The 20905-nt window shown below is 40.2% G+C and overlaps 1 protein-coding gene across 17 annotated transcripts in view; it reads right to left on the bottom strand.

The window, feature by feature from the left end:
• The window catches only part of ARHGEF9 (Cdc42 guanine nucleotide exchange factor 9), a 181097-nt gene that overhangs the window by 72827 nt on the left and 87365 nt on the right, over positions 1 to 20905 (bottom strand). For 16 of the 17 annotated variants that reach the window (XM_007991893.3, XM_037994665.2, XM_007991890.3 and 13 more), the window contains 2 exons: positions 20340 to 20519; positions 2012 to 2203 (listed from right to left, as the gene is read on the bottom strand). In XM_007991893.3, coding sequence (XP_007990084.1) covers positions 2012 to 2203; positions 20340 to 20465 — 318 coding nt within the window. In that variant the 5' untranslated portion in view covers positions 20466 to 20519. The remainder of the gene's footprint in view (positions 1 to 2011; positions 2204 to 20339; positions 20520 to 20905) is intronic. The other variant, XM_007991897.3, reaches the window with a different exon arrangement.

Genomic DNA, 20905 nt, shown 5'->3' with positions numbered 1-20905 from the left:
TGAAGAAGAGACTGTACTTAATTTTATGAAAAACACTATGACATTGTAATATAGGTATCATTTTGGAGCAATGCTCCTCAAACTTTAATATGTATTATACATCAAATAGTAACTTTGTTAAAATGCATACTCTGATTCAGTAAGTCTGAGTTGGAGCCAAAGATTTTGCATTTATAACAAGTTCCCAGGTGATGCAGATGCTGCTCTAAAGTATAACACTTTGAGACAAGAAGTTATGTCCAGGCCTGGCACAGAATAGAATTCCACTAAAAGTTTGCTGAATGAATGAAATGTCAGTGGTTTGATGCTGAATGCCATGTAGCACATTCCAAGGGGGAATTTTTTTTAGCACCAGCCATTGATGTGAAGGGAGAAGGAAGGAAAGAAGGACATTTGGATGGATGGGTGAATAAATTTAAAAAGGGGGCAAAAAAGAAAATTACCTTTTCCAAATACAACATATGTTATTGCAATATTCTATTTACTTAATTTCCTCAACAAACGTAAGAAATTGTTATAATGAAGCCCATTGGAAAAATAAGAAAATTGAATGTCAGAGGAGTTAAGGGCTATCTTCAAGCCCACAGGTTAATTAATGACCAAGTTAGAATGTGAAAAACCAGCATTTCATGTCCCCAGACCTCTTGTTCTTTCTACTCTATCTTGCTGCCTCATGGCAGGGCAGGGAGTGGGGCGGTGGGAAAAGATAACTTTTAATCTTTCTGAAAGGGGTGAGAAAATGAGTTGAGATAAAGAAAGTTCAGGTACAAAATCCTTGGCCTTGGTGCTTCCAGAGCTATACTGTCCAATGTGGCTGTCATTACAGATACATGGTTACCTAAATTAAAGCTAATTAAATGTAAATACAATTTAAAATTCCATTTCTCAGTCATACCAGCCACATTTTAACTCTACAAAAGCCACAAATTGTTGGCTCATAGCTACTATATTGGAGAATGCAGACATGGAACATTTTCATCATTGCAGGAAGTTCCATTGGGCAGTACAGATGTAGAGAAATAAGAACTTCGAAAAATGTTGGAGCTGTACTACTGACTCCACAGTGGACCCTAGGCTAGGGGACAGAAAATAGAACCTAACCCCTCCTCTGGAAGGAAGGAGACAAAAAGATTCAATGCAGAGTTTTCCCTGAGTCAAGAAAAAAGATACAAGAGAGTGTGTGTGTGTGTGTGTTTAATCCTTTTAAAACGCTGCCTTCATTTCCCATTGGTTTTCCCTTCCTGTTCAGTAAACTGCCCTTTAAAAATGCCAACTTGCATCTACTAAGCTTAAGAGAGTACGAGAGTAAAGGCTCTCATCTTCATTTAGGACACAGAGATGGAAGGAATGCGGTTAGGGAATGTAGAGAGACAGCTCCTGGGGAAAAAAGTGACATACTGAAGGAGCCCAGGTTTGTCCATCCAGCCTTCATCTTCTGTAGATTCCTGTCTCTAAGCTCTTTTCTGCTTAAACTCACAACCAGTGTTCTCCAGGTGAGACAGTTAAGACCAGCAGCATCAGCATCACCAGGGATGCTCATTAAACCTAAACATGCTCATGCCTTACCTGAGACTGATAATTCATGATGTGGGGGACAAGAGTGAGAGGGCTGCTTAACAAGCTCCCCCAGAAACTCTGGTACATGTTAAAGTCTGTGAATCACTGGCTTGGCGGGAGATGCATTTTGCTTTAATGAGTGAGGTTACGCCCTTACATGAGATGGTTGTAACTGGATCAGATACCAAGAAGATAAAGGTAGAGACGCAGGGGAGAGAAGGAGGAAGACACAAAGAAAGGGTAAAGGGAGAGAGACAATGAATATAAATGAATTAATATTAGAGAGAAAATGTGAAAAACAGAGATTGAGAAACGCTAAGGAAGCAGTTTCACCTCACTGAACAGAATCTGGGAGGCTACGTGCCCTTTCCAACATTTTGGGACTGTCACAGGCGGGGCTCAGGAGGGTTGTTGGTTCTTCATGAAGTGCCTCCACATGAACCACCATGGTTACCTCACAAATATCCTTGAGGTGCTTGATGTAGTGACGTTCAGTGCTCATTATCTCATTGATGACGTTGGCCCGCATCTGGTCCCGGTTCTGTAGTGGCCGCCCCAGACAGAGGCAGTCTGAATTGGGGTCCAGGTGTCCATTCTGCACATCACTGGGCCCCTCCTCCACCTCATCCTCCTGGTTCACCCAGAGCTGTGGATGCAGGCAAAAGAAAAATAATGAGTTAGCTTCCTTCTTTGAGAGGTTTCCAGACAAGTAAAAAAAGGATAAACTGAACTTCTCAGGTATTCAGAGAACCTTCAACCAGAGACCTCTGCAAGTAGAATTCCAAACCTGGCTCTAGGGTGACTTTTTGCCCTGGGCATGGGTTTAATCTTCTCTAGGTCTCTGGTGACCTATCTGTAAATAGAGTGGAGGGACTACATTCATTCATGCTGGAGCACATCTAGGTAGCACAACTGGATTTTTTAAAAGGTTAAGCTATACATCTTGAGTGCCACAGCTGGATTGCTAACAAAACACAGCATTTATTCACCTGCAAGTATAGAGGCCAAAGTTAAATACTAGAATGGGTATCTTGAAAACAAAGTTCAGTGCTGATTTCTGCGATAGGACATAAAAATAATCATCAAAATTTGACTGTAAAATGCCTTGAACATGCAAAGATCTCTACCTCTTCAAGATTGGGATGGGGATGGGAGAATATTTACCCACCACATACTAGCAATAGCTATTAATTGGCACCAACTATACAGCATTCACTGTGTCAAGAGCCTGCAATATACTGTATTCAGCCCTGCTAGATAGGTACCACTATTACTACCATTTCACAGAAGAGGAAACTGAGGCTCAGAGAAGTTAAGTAATCTATCCCAAGTCACACAGGAATCAGAGGAGCTGGGATAGGAGCCAGTCTGTCTGTCTCTAGAGCCTATGCTCTTTTTTTTTCTTTTTTATTATACTTTAACTTCTAGGGTACATGTGCTCTTAAACACTGTGCTAGAACCTTTATGCCCCTGGTTCTAAGGAAGACAGGAAAAGAAAAGGAAAGGGCTTGGGCCAAGGTGGACAGACAATTATTAGAATCATCAGAAACTGATGAATTTGGTAACAGTTGAGACTGTTCATTCTAAATCATGAAGGCAGTGGGAAGCTAAAAAAAAAAAAAAAAAAAAAAAAAAAAAAACCTTTGGGATGGCCAAGTGAGATGTCTCTGGATCTTCTAGATGACTTTGACGGAAAATCAAGAAGATGGCCCAAGAAGATGGACCTTCCCACCACCCCCCCACAGTCCTAGGAATTGCGGAAACCACGGGGGCAGGAAGCAAAAGAAGGGTGGGCCCACTTGGCAGAGTGACAAAATTTGTCAGGGGTAATAAGCAAAGAGCTTGCCAGTTGTCTCAACAGGTTTAATCAATTCTCCATATTTTCCATATTTTCCTTCCTTAAACCCCAGCTTTTTCCACATTCCTGCCTCAAGAAGCTGAGATCACACAATTTAGATGCATCCCTATTTCTGCCATCAGAAAAGCCTTTTAGTGGGTAATCATTCGGGAGGAAGAGGCTTTGGGATAGAACTAGAAGGACGGTAGTTACTTCCCAACTCTGTATATTCTTTCCTCTTTCTTTCTCTCATAGGAGGTGAGGGGGCATGATTACCACTCAGTGAACTTAGAGATGTCAGCAGCATATATCTCACTAAATTGTCATAGGCCAAAGTAAATAGAGCTCACTCTGTTTTTATGTATTTTGTATACACAGCCAAATTTGCAAAATGTATCTCTATCCAAAACCTATCACCCTCTGCAAGTGCTCCATTATAAATCTCTTTCCAGCTTCTAAAAGGTCGGCTTTGTGTCTTCAATATGCTAATAGCTGTCCTTTAATGCAATCAACAGGCAATATGAGAGATAACTATTCAAAAGAATGAACCTGGGCAAAAAAAAAAAAGTGATTTAAGGCACCGAAACAAATATCTCACATACATGATGCTGTCTACTTGTAACAAGAAAACCTCACCCTCTTAATAATCCATTAGCTTTTCCCTGCTTCTCACAAAGCAAGCTAAACCCTGCTATGGAAAGGGTAACATAGGCAGGCCTTTAAAGAATAAGAATCATTTATTTTCTTCCTAGGAGTTTAAGAAAAGTCAGGTCCAAATGCTGGCTTTTGGATAGCTGGAATAAGATGAAAATTTTGAAAAATTCTAGTGGGAAGGAAGACAGGATATGAAGGAAGGGGGAGCAGATGTAAAGGCAGAAACAGAACCACATTTAGGTTCAAGCTATACACCATGACACTGTCGTTCCAAATAACAATGAGAAAAGACGAAGGCAACTGCAGCCAAGTGAAAACAGATTCCTTATAAAGAATTTGGTAGAGAAGTCCCTTCTGGTTATAACTAAAGGCCTGTGTAGCAGGGTCCTTCATAAGGAGCTTCGGAGAAGACATCTTCATCTACTCTACTGCAACAACCCCAGAAGCCCATTCCTTAGGTTAAGATGCTGCTTTCACCGCAAAGAACTACTAACAGATTCATTCATTCATTAAATCTATGCTAAGTGCCGATAATGTGCCAGATATTAGGGATACAACAGCAAATAAAAAAGAAATCACTGCCCTTTATAGAGCTGACATTTGAGGGAAGATATTTCTTAGCCTAGAACAAGGTGGCACATAAGGCCTAACTGTTTTTCTCCTGATCCCAGGTTCCCACAAAACATCCCCTGGGCCTAATGATAAGACTTTCTGGTCTAACCTCTAAGTTCTCTGCTCTTGAGAGCTTCCCTGTTCTGTGCAGAGAAGGTCTTTGTCTGCATGTATGTCAGAGTGCATTGACACAGGTCAGCCCATAAGCTTATCTGCCCTGGTTGAAATATCAGACAAGAGAGCCTTTATCAACCCTGCCCAACAATCTGTGAAGGCTAATGTGTACCTTTTCTTCATTAATGCTGCAATTAGCACATATAGATGCCTGGGTGACAAGTAAGAAGATGGACAATGCCTAGAACCTGCCAGGTTGAAAGGCTGTCCTGGAAGTCCTCTTAGAGTACTTAAAGGCTGGTTTCCCCAGCCTTCATTGAACTCTGAAGCAAGGCTGATTAATGCAGTTCAATTTAACAAATACTTACTTTGGACCTATTCTGTGCCTAACCACTAACTGTGAAGGACATGCAGATGAGCAAGACAACTCACTCCTCCCTCCTCCTTCTAAACCATGGAGTGCTTTCCAAACTGAAGACAATCTCTGGTCTTTATTGCTCCCTTTTCTATTTTCACTGTCATTGCTCTCATAGTTTTATACCTGAACAAGTCCCTGGGTGATCCTCTAGCTTTTACCCTTCCCACATACCACTATTAGACCAATTTCCTTGACTATCACATTGATTGGCTAATCCCATCAACCCAAAATCCTTAATAGCTCTCCACTGATTATAAAGCAAGTCCAAATCCCTCACCCTGACATTCCAATATTACCATAATTTGACTCCAATCTGTATTTCCACTCTTACTTCCTACTACTTCCTTCAGGAGTATTGGGCTCCTCCCAGACTGGTCTATTTTCCGTCCACAAATATTCCCATCTATGTCCTTTAATCCTGTGCTCAAACACAGAAATACTATAGTCCAAAGGCTTTCAAAAACTTCAGCAACAGTAATCCATCCTCTCAATTTCGTAATAAAGAAACTGATACCCACAGAGACAGCCAAGGAGTCAGCAATATACCCACATCTTTAATATGCATTTTAATTTTGTGCCTTCCATTTTTTTCCATTTTTAAAATTATACGTTATACGAGAACACATTTGCGTTGCAAAAAGTTAAAATAGAAAAAAATAGATTAAAATTATTAAAATCATGGATGAAAGAAGAAATATTACTACCAGTCCTACAGAAATAAGAATTAAAGGGAATATTATGAACAATTGTATGCCAATAAATTACATAACCTGATGACATGGACAAAGTCCTAGAAAGGCACGAGCTACAGAAACTGACTCAAGAAGAAACAGAAAATCTGAAAAGACCTATAACAAGGAAAAGATTTAATGAATAATTTCATGCAATCCTGAAAACTTCCCACATGGGGAAAAAACAAAACAAAACAAAACAAAACAAAACAAAACAAACAAACAAACAAAAAACCTCAGGACCAGATGGCTTCACTGGTAAATTGTACCAAATATTTAAAAAATAACTAACATCAATCTTTTACAAACCCTTTTAAATAACAGAAATATAGAAATCCTCAATAAAATACTAGCAAACCAAATCCAGCAACATATTAAAAACCAATTGTCCACCTTACCAGATGTGATTCCAGGAATGGAAGGTTGCTTCACATATGAAAATCAGTCCACGTAAGTTACACCATATTAGTGAAGTAAGGTTACAAAATCCCAGATGATCATCTCAACAGGCACAGAAAAAGCATTTGCAAAATCCAACATCCTTTCATGATTAAAAAAAAAAAAATACTAAACAAACTAGAAATAGAAGGGAATTTTTCTCCAAATAATAATGAACATTTATAAAAAATCCATAGTTAATACCATATTTAATGGTGAAAGACTGAAGGCTTTCATCCTACAATCAAGAACAAGACAAGGATATTCCCTTTCATCACTTCTATTCAACCTTATACTGAAGGTTCTAGCCAGAGCAATTGCACAAGAAAAAGAAATAAAAGACATTGCATCAGAAAGAAGTAAAACTATCTCTAGTCACAGATTATATAATGTGATATACAGGAAATCATACGGAATCCCCCCAAAAATAAACCTGTCATAATGAATAAATAAGTTCAGCAATGTTGCAGGATATAAAAATCAATTATGTTTCTATATACTAGTAATGAACGATCTGAGAGTTAAATTAAGAAAATAATAACATTTAAATAGGAACAGAAAGAATACACAGGAATAAATTTAACAAAAGAAGTGCAATCTTATACAATGAAAACTGCAAAGCATTACTGAAAGTAAAGAAGAACTAAATAGAAAAACCTCTCCTATTCATGGATTGGAAGATTTAATGGTGCTAATATAGCAATACTCCTCAGATTAATTCAAATTCAACACAATACATATCAAAGTCTCACCCGGTGTCTGCAGAAAATTGAAAAACTGGTATTAAAACTCATATGGAATTTCAAGGGACCCAGGATAACCAAAACAATTTTGAAAAAGGAGAATAAAGTTGGAGGACTCATACTTTCTGATTTCAAAACTTACTACAAACCTACAATAATCAAGAGAATGGGGGACTGGCACAAGAATAGATATAAAGATCAATGAAATAAAACCAGGAGTCCAGAAATATATCCTACATTCATGCTGAACTGATATTTTTCAAAGGTGCCAAGATTATTCAAGGGGGAAAATATAGTTTTTTCAACAAATGGTGCTGGTACAACTGGATATCCACATGAAAGAGAATGAACTTTGGCTCCTACTTCACACTATATACAAAAATTAAATCAAAATGGATGAAATATCTGAATGGAATCAGATTATAAAAGTCATCAAAGAAAACACAGAGGAAAATCTGTAACCTTAGACAATAGTTTCTTAGATATGATACCTAGAACACAAACAACCAAGCAAAAATAAAGCGGACTTCATCAAAATTAAAAACTTTGTGCTACAAATGATACCATCAATAAAGTGAAAAGACAACCCAGTAATGGGAAAAAATATTTGCATATCATATATTTGATAAAGATGTAGTATTCAGAATATATATAACTTAACAATAAAGTAACAGCCCGCTTAAAAATGGGCAAAATATGTGAATAGACATTTCTCCAAAGAAGACATATAAATGGCCAATAAATATATGAAAAGATGCTCAATATCGTTAGCCATCTGAGAAATGCAAACCAAAACCATAAAAAGATACCACTTCACACTTCCTAGAATGGCTATAATAATTTAAAAGGTCAATAACAAGTATTGACGAGCATGTGGACAAATTGGAACTCTCATGCACTGCCGGCAGGAATGTAAAATGGTATAGCTGCTGTGGAAAACATTTTGGCAGTTCCTCAAAAAGTTAAGCATATAGTTACCATATGATACAATTCCACTCCTAGGTACGTACTCAAGAGAAATAAAAACACACGCTCACACAAATTCTTGTACACAAATGTTCATAGTAGCATTATACATAACAACCAAAAGTAGAAACAACCCAAAAGTTCATTAATTGATGAATTGATAAACCAAAATATGGCATACTTACATAATAGAATACTATTATTATTGGAAAACTGCTAAGAAAGTACAATTTTAAATGTTCTCACTACAAAAAATGATAAGTATACAAGGTGACGATATGTTAGGTTAATCGTTCCACAATATGTGTATACATATATATATATATATATCAAAACATCACATCCCCCAAATATACAGTTTTATCTATTAAAAATGATTTTTAAAATATGTTCCAGAATTAGACAACGGTGACGGTTATAGAGCTTTGTGAATATACTAAAACCCACTAAACTGTATACTTTAAAATGGTAAATTTTATGGTATAGAAATTATATCTCTATAAAAATAGATACATAAAAAGCTGAAACTGTCTAGATAAGGTGAAATTTCCCCTGACTGTTCCCCATCCTAACCATATTCTACCTCTCCTGAGGAAACCACGGTTATGGATTTTCTGTGAAATCCTTGTCAACCTCTCTCCTTGCATTTATATACCTATATGTATATTCCAACAGACTCACCATTGTTCCATATGATAAAGTGATTATTACCCAGCCCTTGGTACACCCTCTTCAACATCTTTCGTAGCCCCTCCCTGCAAATGGATCAGTAGTTCTAAAAGAAAACTACCATAATATCCAGTCAGTAATTCCTTCATAAAGTCAATAAAGGCCCAAGGAGTGTCTTAGAAAGCCAGCAGGCCCCTGTCTCCAGCAGTGTAACATTTCTAAGAAGAGAATGGGTAAGTGGTATTGTCTAAATCTCACCTTGATATTTTCAAAGGCCAAATCTAGTCAACAAGACAGGAGTAAAAAGCAAGACATCCTTTGAGAAGGTGATGGGTTATTATTGCCAGTCTCATTGAACAATAGACTCTCAGAGCTATAGAATCAGTTTATAAAGGAAATGGAAGGTAGACTAGTCCATGCCACTCCTTGCTCCCCAATCAATACATAAACTCCCTTGACAACATACCCTGCCAGCAATTGCACAGCCTATAAGCTTGAACACAACAAGTGATGAGGAGACCAGTGTCTCCCAAGGCAGCCCTTTCCTTTTTAAGATAATTCTAATCATGAGCTCTGTCTCTGTCTGAATAAAGTTGCCAGCCAAAAATCTCAGCAAATACTACAAAAGGGAAAAACACAGATAAAGGAGAGAGTATAGAGGGAACGTGAACTCTTCCATAACAAAGGTCACCAAAAGGCCTTTTCTCTGCCACCACAGTGAAGCAATGGCGAGGTGTGGATACAAAGGTGAATGTGAGGGACTGAGAGGAACCTGGTTAGTTGCAAGCAGAGCTCCCACTTCACACACACACACCCTGTTTTAGAGCCCCAGTCTCAGCCTTCAGGAGGATCAGAAGTGCTTAGGGATCCCTGAATGTGCATGCCAGGAAGCACTTAGCATTCCTGCCTGGCACAAAGACAATCAGCATGGTATGTACAGTCAGGCACAGAAACTACTCCTCTACCCCTCAAGGGAAGATTTAATAACTGTCACTAATTATATGAAGGATCATAATAAGAAGACTGCTAACAAATTGTTCTCCCTCTCCAGCACCGACACAATGAGAAATAAGGAGCTCAACCAGAGCAATGAAAATTTTTGTTACATAACAGACAAAAAGAGAAAAAGAAAAGACCTGTGTGAATATCCTGTTTTTGCATTCATGGCTTTCCATCAGCACATTAAAATGGGCCTGACCCACCAAGCTTCACTGCTCTTCAACAGACGTGTGGCCTCAGGCAAGCTACCCTTTCCATTCATTCCAACACATTATGTTTATTCACACCTCTGTACCTTGTATCCTTCTAATGCCTGCCCCCTACTCCCTCTTCACGAAGGCCTTCCCTACTCTTTTCTATCATTCTTCTTTTGTCCCTGGCTTCTCTGAAAACCTAGTTCAAGAACAGTGCCTTCCCACAGACTCTCTTACTTGGACTTCAAAACAGCCCTGTAAGGCAGGCAAGCAAACCTTTTTCTTTACATTTCCCAGATGAGAAATCCAAGGCCAGATAGGGGGATGCATCAAAGTGGCAGTCAGGATTGAAGCAAAGTCTCCGGACTCTTAGGCCAAAATTAGGAGAGCCAGTCTATTACAGTGTTTGTAAAGGGTGAAGACTCAGGAGACTGATTTCAAATCCTGGCTCTACAACTGCCTCGGAGTAACACAGAGTAAGCCACTTTAACTTTTCTGATCCTCAGTTTCCTTATCTCTGAAATAGAATAATATCTATCTATCTCATGGGGCTGTTGTGAGGATTAAACAAGGTAATGCATGTAAAACAGTTTCTAGCACTGAGTCAAATATTAGCTGTTCTTGTTATTATCCCCTAGGTTGGTACCATCTGCCCCTAGAACAATGAAGCAACATATGAGAAACACTGTCCTTTCTAGTCAGGGAAGAGTTTTAGGAAGTACTTTTGTAATTGCTTTCACAATTGTCCCAAATTTCTTATACTCCAAATGCCACCTCCTTGACAATTAGACTCAAAATCCCTTCCCAACAAATGGAGACTTACTTAGTCGAGGCTGGAGGTATTGATGATTTCTGCCCATGACAAGGCTTCTTAAGGTGAGAACTCAAGCTAGAATGGGGGTGGACTGGAGTGTAGGGAAACCCTTCACAGATAATATAGCTTCCTTCCCAGTCAAGAAAACTTCCTTTCCAGTCAAGAAAATGAATCTAATCCCTTCCCTAACTATGAACTACACTCCACGCTACCCCTAAGTCTTCCTCTTTCATTGGTTTTCATGGAATTATCCTGCTTAGACTTTGATAGAATTTAGGTTAATTAGTTAAGTGGCCACAAAAGGAGTGTTCTGCCAGGACCTTTAGAAGTTCATTTCTTCTGTATTTCCTTTGATTTGCTTTCTGTTTGAGCTAAAATAAAGAGAAGGCTTCTATTTAAGCTATTCAGATATGGAAGTACTGATTTCATTATGAAAGCCACACTAGGGAGAATGCTGAAATCAAGCCGACCTGAGTTACTTATCCCCCGGAAAGCTTGTAATTATTTGACAGACATTTAGAAAAAAAAAAGAAAGAAAGAAAAAAAAAAAAACACTTCAGGATGGTGGATGTGGCAAAACACTGGCTTTGCAGTTGGAATGCGATCTTGTTTGGGATATGCCATGTACTAGCAAGTTAAAGGCAAGTCTGGCAGGGTCTCATTTACTTTCTGATCCTCCAGGATAGTACCAATGCCCTAGATGGCACCTGTTCCCTATTGAGGCTTTTCCCGCAACATCTATCTTATGTTTTTTACTCCTTTCAGCCTGTATCCAGGCTGATGTAGTCTCCTATAGCTACTGAAGTCATATGCCTCTTCCCGACCTCACTTCTTATGAATCTAATCCCTTCCCTAACTATCTTCTACTTTCTACCTGCTAACATTTGTACAAAACATTATACCATCTACAGACTGAGAGGAGAGAGGAATGAGGTGTGAGTGCTAATGAGTATGGAGTTCTTTTTGTGGTGATAAAAAAGTTCTGGAACTAGATAGTGGTGATGGTTGTACAACACTGCAAATGCATTGAATTGTATACCTTAAAATGATTGAAATGGGGAAGCTGATGTTATGTTTATTTTACCTCAACTAAAAAAAGATTTGCTGGGATGGTGGCTCACACCTATAATCCCAGCACTTTGGGAGGCTGAGGCAGGTGGATTGTTTGAGTCTAGGAGTTTGAGATCAGCCTGAGCAAAATGGTGAAATCCTGCATCTACAAAGAAATACAAAAATAAGCTGGGTGTGGTGGCGGGTGCCTGTAGTCCCAGCTACTCAGGAGGTTGAAGTGGGAGGATTGCCTGGGCCCAGGAGTTTGGGGCTACAGCGAGCCATGATCACGCCACTACACTTCTAGCTTGGGCAAAAGCGTAAGATCCTGTCTCAAAGAGAAAAAAAAAAGAAATTATGGAGAAAGGGCTAGAAAAGTTCTTGGAGTATATCTGTTCCAACCCCTCCACCTTTCAGAGGAGCAAAGTGAGATTTGGCAAAGGGAAAGAACTTTAGTAAAGTAACAGAGCTTAGGCAAATAACCTCCCTTATGCATAAGTTTTCATATCTACTATCAGACTCTTGCAGGATGGGCTGAAGGTCTAGAGTACCTCTGTATTTTCTCAGTAGCCATTTGATGATCATCTGTTGGGTGAATGAATTTTTACTAAGTCCTTAATTCTACAAATTAAGAAACCATTTTCACTATATACTCCCTGCCTCTGGATACCTGGTCACCATGCTTTACCTGCTTATTGAAGCACACCAAACAACCTGATGTTGGACCAAGTAATACCAGTCACTTGTCACGACAACAAAGCCACCCTCTTTCTGCTGCCTACTGATGCTACACTCTACCTACTGTGCTGGACTTTCTCCCAATATTTTCAGTTGGGAGGGTCCTCACCCACTGCACACTCTCAGCCTATCCCAACCCACAAGGGAAAGTGAACTTCTAGGACCTTCCCCAAATTCAAGTTCATCTGTTGTACTGTTTTTCAGGGCTACTGCTGGCCCCGTCCCATATATAGCATGTTTATTAAGTGTACCCTTAACAGTAAGCTATGCTTACTTTATATGTAACTAAATGTGGGAATGAGTCCATCCCACACATGGCATTCAGGGCCAAGCTCTACTGAGCAGCAATGTCAATAACTGTACTACCTTAATAAGCTTATCAAAACAAAGAGTTGGACCAATGGGCAGAATTTGCAGGTCTATGATTATGGCTCTTTTCCCCAGGACATCTTAAAAAGAAGGTTTTCAATCCTTTCTTGGGTTACTACATATAACACAGTGTTCCACCATTTATTTGTTCATAAATGGAGGCTAACTGCTGATGTATGGCCCTAGTAACATTATTATGCCTGTTGGTAGAGGTCAGAACAGCCAAGATAGAACATTGTCCAATTACATGTTCAGCAGGGTCATTAGTTGTAATATCATTCCTATTAGTCTTGAAAGCCTGGCAGTGTCAGCATGTCCAGGCTTCCATGTAGCCCATGTACTCATATAAGTGGCTGAATGGAGTGGGCGTTGCATGCCCAGATGGCCCCAGTCTAGCCACTCACACATAGCAGCAACAAGAAGCTGATTCATCCAAATAATGGTTAAAAGATGAAAGCTCAGAAGCCTGGAGGACAGGAGAGGCTTGGCTGACCTGGTCTTAGGTTTCAGATCTCTGACGGGCTGCAGACAGAGTGGAGAGTCAGTATATTCCCAGAGGGTTTGAGAGAGAAGCAGGGAGAAATGAGGATATTATTTCTACCATTTACATTAAGAGTTTGCTGCAAGTATTACCAGTATTATTATTGAGTGTTTCCTATGTGTCAGACCCCATTGTCAGTGCTTTTCCTGTATTTTGTTTAGTTCTCCCGACAACTTAATGAGGTAGGTGCTGTTATATCCTCAATTTAATGATGAGATCACTGAAGCACACAATGGCCACTTTGCTAATAAATGGAAAGACTCTGATTCTAATCCAGAAAGATTATCTCCAGAGCCAGTTCTCTTGGACATTTACACCCTTCCCATGAGTAGAAGCACCAGAAAGACAGATTCTAGTTCAACACAAGGACAAACTATTTCAGATCTGTCCTGAGGTATAACTGGTGGCCTGAAGAGGTAGGGAGCTATCTGTCAGTTTTCACTTCCGAAAACTAAAAAAAAGAGACCCACCCTCTTCTGAGTACCGTTTCCTTAGTGACCCTCTAATATAGAGGACAACAGACCTCTCAAGACGCCAGATACCCTTAGCACTTGTCTAGACCACTCCAGGAGGTGGCTGTTGCTAAGCGCTAGACAGTCACTTTTGTTCAGGACTCAGCAAATACTGGTGAGAAGATATTAATAGCACTAGAGCCGTATAAAGATAAGCGGTTTCACTCTTACTCATAATGATAAATATACTGATGAAAAAAGAAAAAAGATATATACAAGTATGATGATTTTCCAAAACTTTTGTACTTTACAAAGAGCCACAGAAACAGACCTCATCTCCAGGTACTCAGTCATGGTCCTCCTCTCAAGTCATCACACCACCAAGGCAGTATACACATGATGCTAGGAAGGCCTAAGCTGATCCCCAAATGAACCCAGGAGGTTGATTACACAGAGTAAAACAGGTGCCAAGCCCAAGATCATAGCCTCAACTCAGGCAGCCACCCAGGTTACAAATCCGTGCTATGGGTCAACAATAGGGCCTTGGAAAGCCCTAAAGCCAAGAAAACAATTCAGAATGTCTCCTACTGGTGCCAACTCTTAAATACCATCTTCCTATTGCAGAAAGCAACATATTTCAAGAAATTGGCTCACATTACAGCATAAGGGCTAGTAGCTGGAAATAACAGAGTAGGTCAAGCTTGGTTTACAGATGTTGGCCAGGTTCTCAAAAACCCAGGGTAATTTTAGCTCTGGTCCTGCCTGGAGGCTGAGGGATAGGCTAGATGACTCTCAAAGTTGCTTTCAACATGGGATTTCTATGAGGGTGACCTGCCCTACCTAATTTGGAGGAATCATCTGGGTGATATAACAGCTACATTTAAGGATCTCTCTGAGCTGAAGAGGTCTCCATATTAAAAGAAAAAAATAAAAAACCTCCAATTAGCCAAATGATGTACTAGATGATGTAATCCAAAAAATGTGCATAGTGAGAAGTCATTAAGATGGATTATGTGAATGCAAATTAGTTCTAATAATGCCATTTGAAATTCTAGTACAGGGGAGAGAAATTGCCATAGTCCAGGGAGAAAGACTCTCCCTGCTAATGTCAGCCTAAACTCACAACCTATAATGTGCTACCTCTAGAGCCACAAGCAAGACTTTCTACATAAATGATATAAATGTTTAAGACTAGAGACTTATGAACACTTTGAAGTTTGAATGGATAAACAAGGGTTGGTATATTGAAACTCCTCTAAAGAAAGCAAAAACACTATTGCCTTTAATCTGGAAGGGAAGGTAAGTCCTCAAATGTTAACAGTCTTGTTAGCAGCCCAAGCCTGCCCTTTCCTAATTGTGCTACAGGCCAGAAAGCACAGGATTAAGATTCAGAAGGGGATAACATCACTAAAAAGTGGTGGAGCAGGGCACACAAAGAATCAGTTCTTCCACTGAAACAACCTTAAACTGGCAATGAATGACAGAATCCATTGTTTTAGAACTCTAGAATCTAATCCAAAACTTGCAGCAACTTACAGGGGACTGCGTAATGCAGAAAAGGGCAGCAAAAATTCGGTAATAGAGCATTGAAGCACTTTTGCTTATCCCCTTACCATCCCTCATTCCCCAGTGGCTGAAGTGACAGTGGCCCACATTCCTGGTGTGGCTTTCTGGTGCCAGGAGATAATGACCTTGTTCTTTACAATATTGTAGCTGTGCCTTTTGACCTGTTTGGCACTGAGGGACTAGCACAGAGGTTGACCTCTGGCTGGAGAGGCTTTCCAGGCTGTGGCTGCCTTTGTTGAAAGATTTAAAGACATACACTGCTCATGCCCACTTGGGACAAGGGATTGTGGACAGGACAAACAGCAAACAGATGCAATAGCACAAGAAGGAGGAAGCTAAAAACAAAGTTGCTTTGGGAAAAAGGAAGTTTCTTTGGGGAATAAAGGCCATCATGCATACCAGGGAAGTCACACTGTAACACGCATGCCCAGGACCAGACGCATGCTCAGAAAAAACCTCAGAGGACCATAGGCTTGTATTTCTGGAGGATGTGTGATCTACATACAAACAGGAGGAGAAGGCTGAGACAAAAGAATTGATGACCTGGCACAGTCTCAAGTGAGTACCCCAGCTCAGAATCAAGCTGCAAAAACCAGGAAAGTAGTATTGTTTTTTCTTCTTGGCTCCAGATGTTTAAGGAAATGTCAGGTTATTGGCTGACCAACGAGATAAAATAACAGAGACTTCAGCAACCATATATAACAAGAATACAGTCTTGCAAAAATAGTTGGAAAAAGTCACTAAACAAATGGACAACTGCAACCCTCAACAATCAACAGTAGCAAAACCTGGGGAGAGAAGAAAATCTGATTTCTAGAGTTACCACATTATAATATTCAAAATGCCAAGTTTTCAACAAAAAATTACGAGGTCTACAAGAAAACAGGAACATATGACCTATTCACAGGAAAAAAATAATTTGGCAGAAAAGATACCAAAGGAAGCCAAGACATTAAACTTATTAGACAAAGACTGTCTAGTAAAGTTGTCTTAAGATTCAGGAGGCCTGGGTTCAAGTCCTGGCTTTGCCACTAATTCCCTACATGAGAAAGCAAGTTATTTCCATTTTCTGGGCCCATGTCTCCTCAGTATTTATACAATGTGGAGGTAGGGTGACTAATGGCAACAAGCTGGGTCCTTGGGAGATAATTTATCCTACAGATGTGTTCTGTTTGACGCTCACTGTGCTTCTTTAAAAATATGAATTACTCGTTAACATTTTTTAAATATAAAGAGTTTTACATAAAAATCCAATTCCTGGCTTTTCTTGAAATACTAGAAGATCTGGCCCCTCTGGGCTTTCCTCTCCACTATACCCCACTCTAATGATGGGAAACATCCAAGTCACTTTTGCTGTCCTTAGATGGGGCATGGATTTCCCAATTGGATGCAGGCGCCCACTTACCCCTTGTCTCAATTTGCTTCACTCACTTAATTGGCCCCTGTAAGCATCTAAGTTGGCCACTCTTGGCTAAGATGGGTCTTTCCAGTTCTAAATCTACAGTGAATCTAGGGTTTCATAAAGGTGAAAAGCTTTTCCCAAGTATCTCTTTTTGCAGCCAAAATGAGATAAAATACAAATAAAAGCCAGGTCACACTCTAGAACAATGGGCTTTCCTTTGAAAAGTTGGGTTTCCATGATATTTGGTCTGTAGAAAACCAACAAATGATGGTAATGACTGGCTTAGATCATCCTTTCATTTCCGTACTTCCAAGCAGGCCAGAAACCAGAGAAATAAAGAATTTGAAAGAACAAGAAAAGTATATATCCAGCTCCTGATAACACCTCAGCAAGCTCTTTACTTTCTGACCAAACCCGTGCCTTGTCACATGAGCCCATCAGTAATAGGCTGTAATGTGTCCTGTTCACAACCTACCCTTAATTAGGCAGCAAACTTTTCTCAGGCCATGGCCCAAAGTCAGAAAAAAAAAAGCCTCCTTTTATGCACAGTGACAAAGGAAAAGAGCCTGAATGACTTGAAGTTAGGGCCTATTAGATAAAAGGAGGCCCACCACAGACATGGGACTTGCTACTTAGAGACACAATCATATCCTAGCAGTTTACCCTTAGCTCCTAGCAGGGAAACCAGCCCAGGAAAACAGCTGAAGATGTCAACAACTAGATATGAGGACTGATGTTCAGCAAGTTTAATTCATTTAACCTTACCTACTACTGGGAAGGTATATCAGCTCCTACATTGCTCTTGTGAAGCCACGTCCCCAGTACAGAAAGGAAAGAACCTGAGCGCGTGCGTACACACACACACAAGCACATATAAGTATGAAATTCCGAACAACAGAGGAGACAGATGTGAATAGGTTGAAGACACATATACCTGGTAAGTTCCTGTACAGTGGCCAAATGGTACCATAATTCGTATTTACAAGTATCCAGCATATCACAGGTAACAAAGCATTTTTACAAGACCGAATTGTCCCCATTTTACAATGAAGAAAACTGATATTTGAAGATGCATAGGAAGCTGCCCATGTTGCATTTCTAATAATAGAACTGAGGCAAGAATCTGGGTTTCCCAGACTGCAGGTTGGGTTTTAATGTGTAACAACAGGTAGGGCTAACTTGAACAGAACCACACTAAACACCTTGATTATCCATCCTAGGGCTCAAATGTCAGCAATGAGACTTCCAGGTAGGGAATGAAGATACCGCACCATGTCAGTCACCAATTTAGTCAAATGATCTTATTTTACTAGCCTGGAGCCTGGGTGTTAGTGTTTTTGTTTGTCTGGGTTCTTCTTGTTGTTTTTTGTGCTACTGAAGTGATTCTGTTATACAGCCAGGGTTGAGAACCATCTGGGCTAGACTCTATACCAAGTGGCTGCTGGGGCTGTGTTCCTGTAGGAACACTCCTCCTGGCCTCAGACTTAGGGACATTAATGGCACTCATTGATATTCTGAAGTCTGGCTCTGTCATTTGCTTCCCTGAGCAATCCTGGCTTGCTCAATCACTTCCCCCCATCCTTGGATTTACTATTTATTATAAAAGTGACATTTCCCTGAAAATGAAATGCATTTGGATTTGGGTGACATCATCATTGGGTACAGTTTAATCCTTCTTTTAAAGAGGGAGGTCTGTAAGCACAAGACATACCAGCTGTATGCATACAGGGCCTCATATTAGTCCTGAAGGTCTGTGGTTATTGATATGCTTTTTCTGACTATCCCTGGGACTGATTCATTAACCAGCAAAGATGAGCTGGGACACAGATGGCATTTGCAGACTCTGACAGAAGAGAAGAAAAGATTGGATATTTCATTAGAAGATTCTCATGATAGAAGGGAATGAGAGGTAATTTTGTCCATTACTCTGCTTCTAGGCAGTGCCCTCACCTAAACTGTCCCAACCAGGTAACGATGCTTTCTGGATTTTTTGCCTTGAGGAAGGAGGCCTCTATCAACCTCGAGGGAAGCCTTGATATATGGACCTTCTTGGAGCTAAGAAGGTGGTGGTGATTATTATAATTATGACAAAACAAGTTACCATTGGCTAAGTTCCTAATATCTGTCTAGCACTGTGCTAGACACCTTATTGGCATGTATGATCTAATTCCTTACAAAAAGTCTGTTATCCCTATTTTTCAGATGAGGAAATCAGGGCTCAGGCAAGTTAAAAATCTTACCAAAAGCTATAGAGCCAGAAGGTAGTAAAACTGTATCTCAAGTTTTCTAACTCCAAATGCCCTCTTCCTTTCTTTATATCACATTGCCATAGTTCTAATCTTAAGGCCCTTCAACCTCTACGAGCCCTAGAGCTAGCCCGTCTGATCTTTTGTTTGGGGTCTAGAAGACTTCAGCCTAATTTTACAGGAGAAACTAACAAAATGTGACAGGCTGTAGTAACGATGGTTATAACACACCCTCATGTGGCTTCAGTACTTGTCTTGCCACAAAGCAGTTTTCGCATGTTTTATCTCATTCACTGTGACATGCCCCGGCATTAAAGAACTGTCAAGACCATTGTGCAGATGAGGAAAATCAGAGCTCAAAATAGTCAAATAACTGATTCCAGCTCACAATTCCAAGAAAGAATAAGAGCTGAGACACCTAACCAATGTTCTTTCCCCATAGCACCCTGAGGTCATAAGCACATTGGGATCACTTCCTTTAGAGTAACCCAGAAAAAGCAAAAGCTGCTGAGAAATTCCTCCCAAGAGCCTCTCTGTTAAGGGCCAGATTCTTCATGGTACAATGTCAAAGAGGCAGAAGGCTTGCAAGACCTTACATGCCACTTGCTTCCCACCCCCGGCACATTTAGATCCCAGCCACTTGATTCTCTTGAAAAAAGTAAAATCTGATATCAGTAAGCTCCAGCCCCTGGCGGGCAGGGAGCTCACACTCTTATATTAACATCTGAACACACAGTGACAATACACAAGGGTGTGATAGGCAATGAAGTAGACAGGAAGGAGAGGAGGAGAAGAGCAGAGGAGCAAGAGAAGGAGATGGGAAGAAACTACAAGAAGAAAGGATAAAAAAGATGAGAAATAGAAAGTAGAAAAAAAGAGATAAGAAAGACAAAAGTTCACAGCAATATAGGGTTAAAAAGTTATTCAAAAACCACCAAGGCCAATCCCAAAAGAGGAAACCAAGACCCAGACAAGGTAAGTGATTTGTACAAAGGTGGGAGGTGGTGGGGTGGGGGTGTTAAACAAGAGACAAGGGAAAAGACTAAAAATTAAAAGGGCACAGATTAAAGGAAGCCCAGGTTCTCTGTATGAGACAATTTAAAAAAAGGAAAAAAAATATGAGAAAAGCCACCAGGAGAGAAATAAACAGGAGAACAGAGGCTGGTGAAGGGGAAGCCAGGTACAGGCAGCCAAGGAAATAGGAGAGGAGAGTGAAGACTGACACTCACCCTCACAAAGCTGGCAGGAAACCATCCCTCCTCATCGTCGATCTGGCCCCACCACCAATCCTTGTTGGAAGCATCCAAGACTTTGATGACGTCGCCAGCTTTAAATGCCAACTCCCGGTTGGCCATGGTGACGTGATCCCATACTGCCTCAGCACTAACGATGGAATCTCCAGTGATCAGCTTAGGAGACAAAATGAGAACGTGTTCAGTCCACACAGCTACCTTGCTTGCCCCTTCCCCCACCCACAGAGCTCTACTACTTATAGAAAAACTCATATACTCAAGTGGTGAGAGATAGGGGTGAGGGGGATGGCACTGGAACACAAGTTCCATTGAAGCGCAAGACAAACAATACTGTCAACTCTCTGTTAGTCAGTGCATGGAATGACCCAGAATATGAATATGTACTACATATGTCTCATGCTTTTTATCCCTAATCATGAACTCCTCCTACGCAGAACAAAGAAAGCTCCAGTCCATCTCTCCTTGGTGGTTCAAGGTGGCTCTGGGTCAGGAATGGGTGGAGAGGCTGAAAGCAATGGCTAAAATGAGAATCAAGCTTATTT

Source organism: Chlorocebus sabaeus, chromosome X (genome assembly GCF_047675955.1).
Source record: "Chlorocebus sabaeus isolate Y175 chromosome X, mChlSab1.0.hap1, whole genome shotgun sequence".
Taxonomy (NCBI): domain Eukaryota; kingdom Metazoa; phylum Chordata; class Mammalia; order Primates; family Cercopithecidae; genus Chlorocebus; species Chlorocebus sabaeus.
The sequence above is the reverse complement of the archived record's forward strand: the minus strand, read 5'-3'. Positions and strand labels throughout refer to the sequence as shown.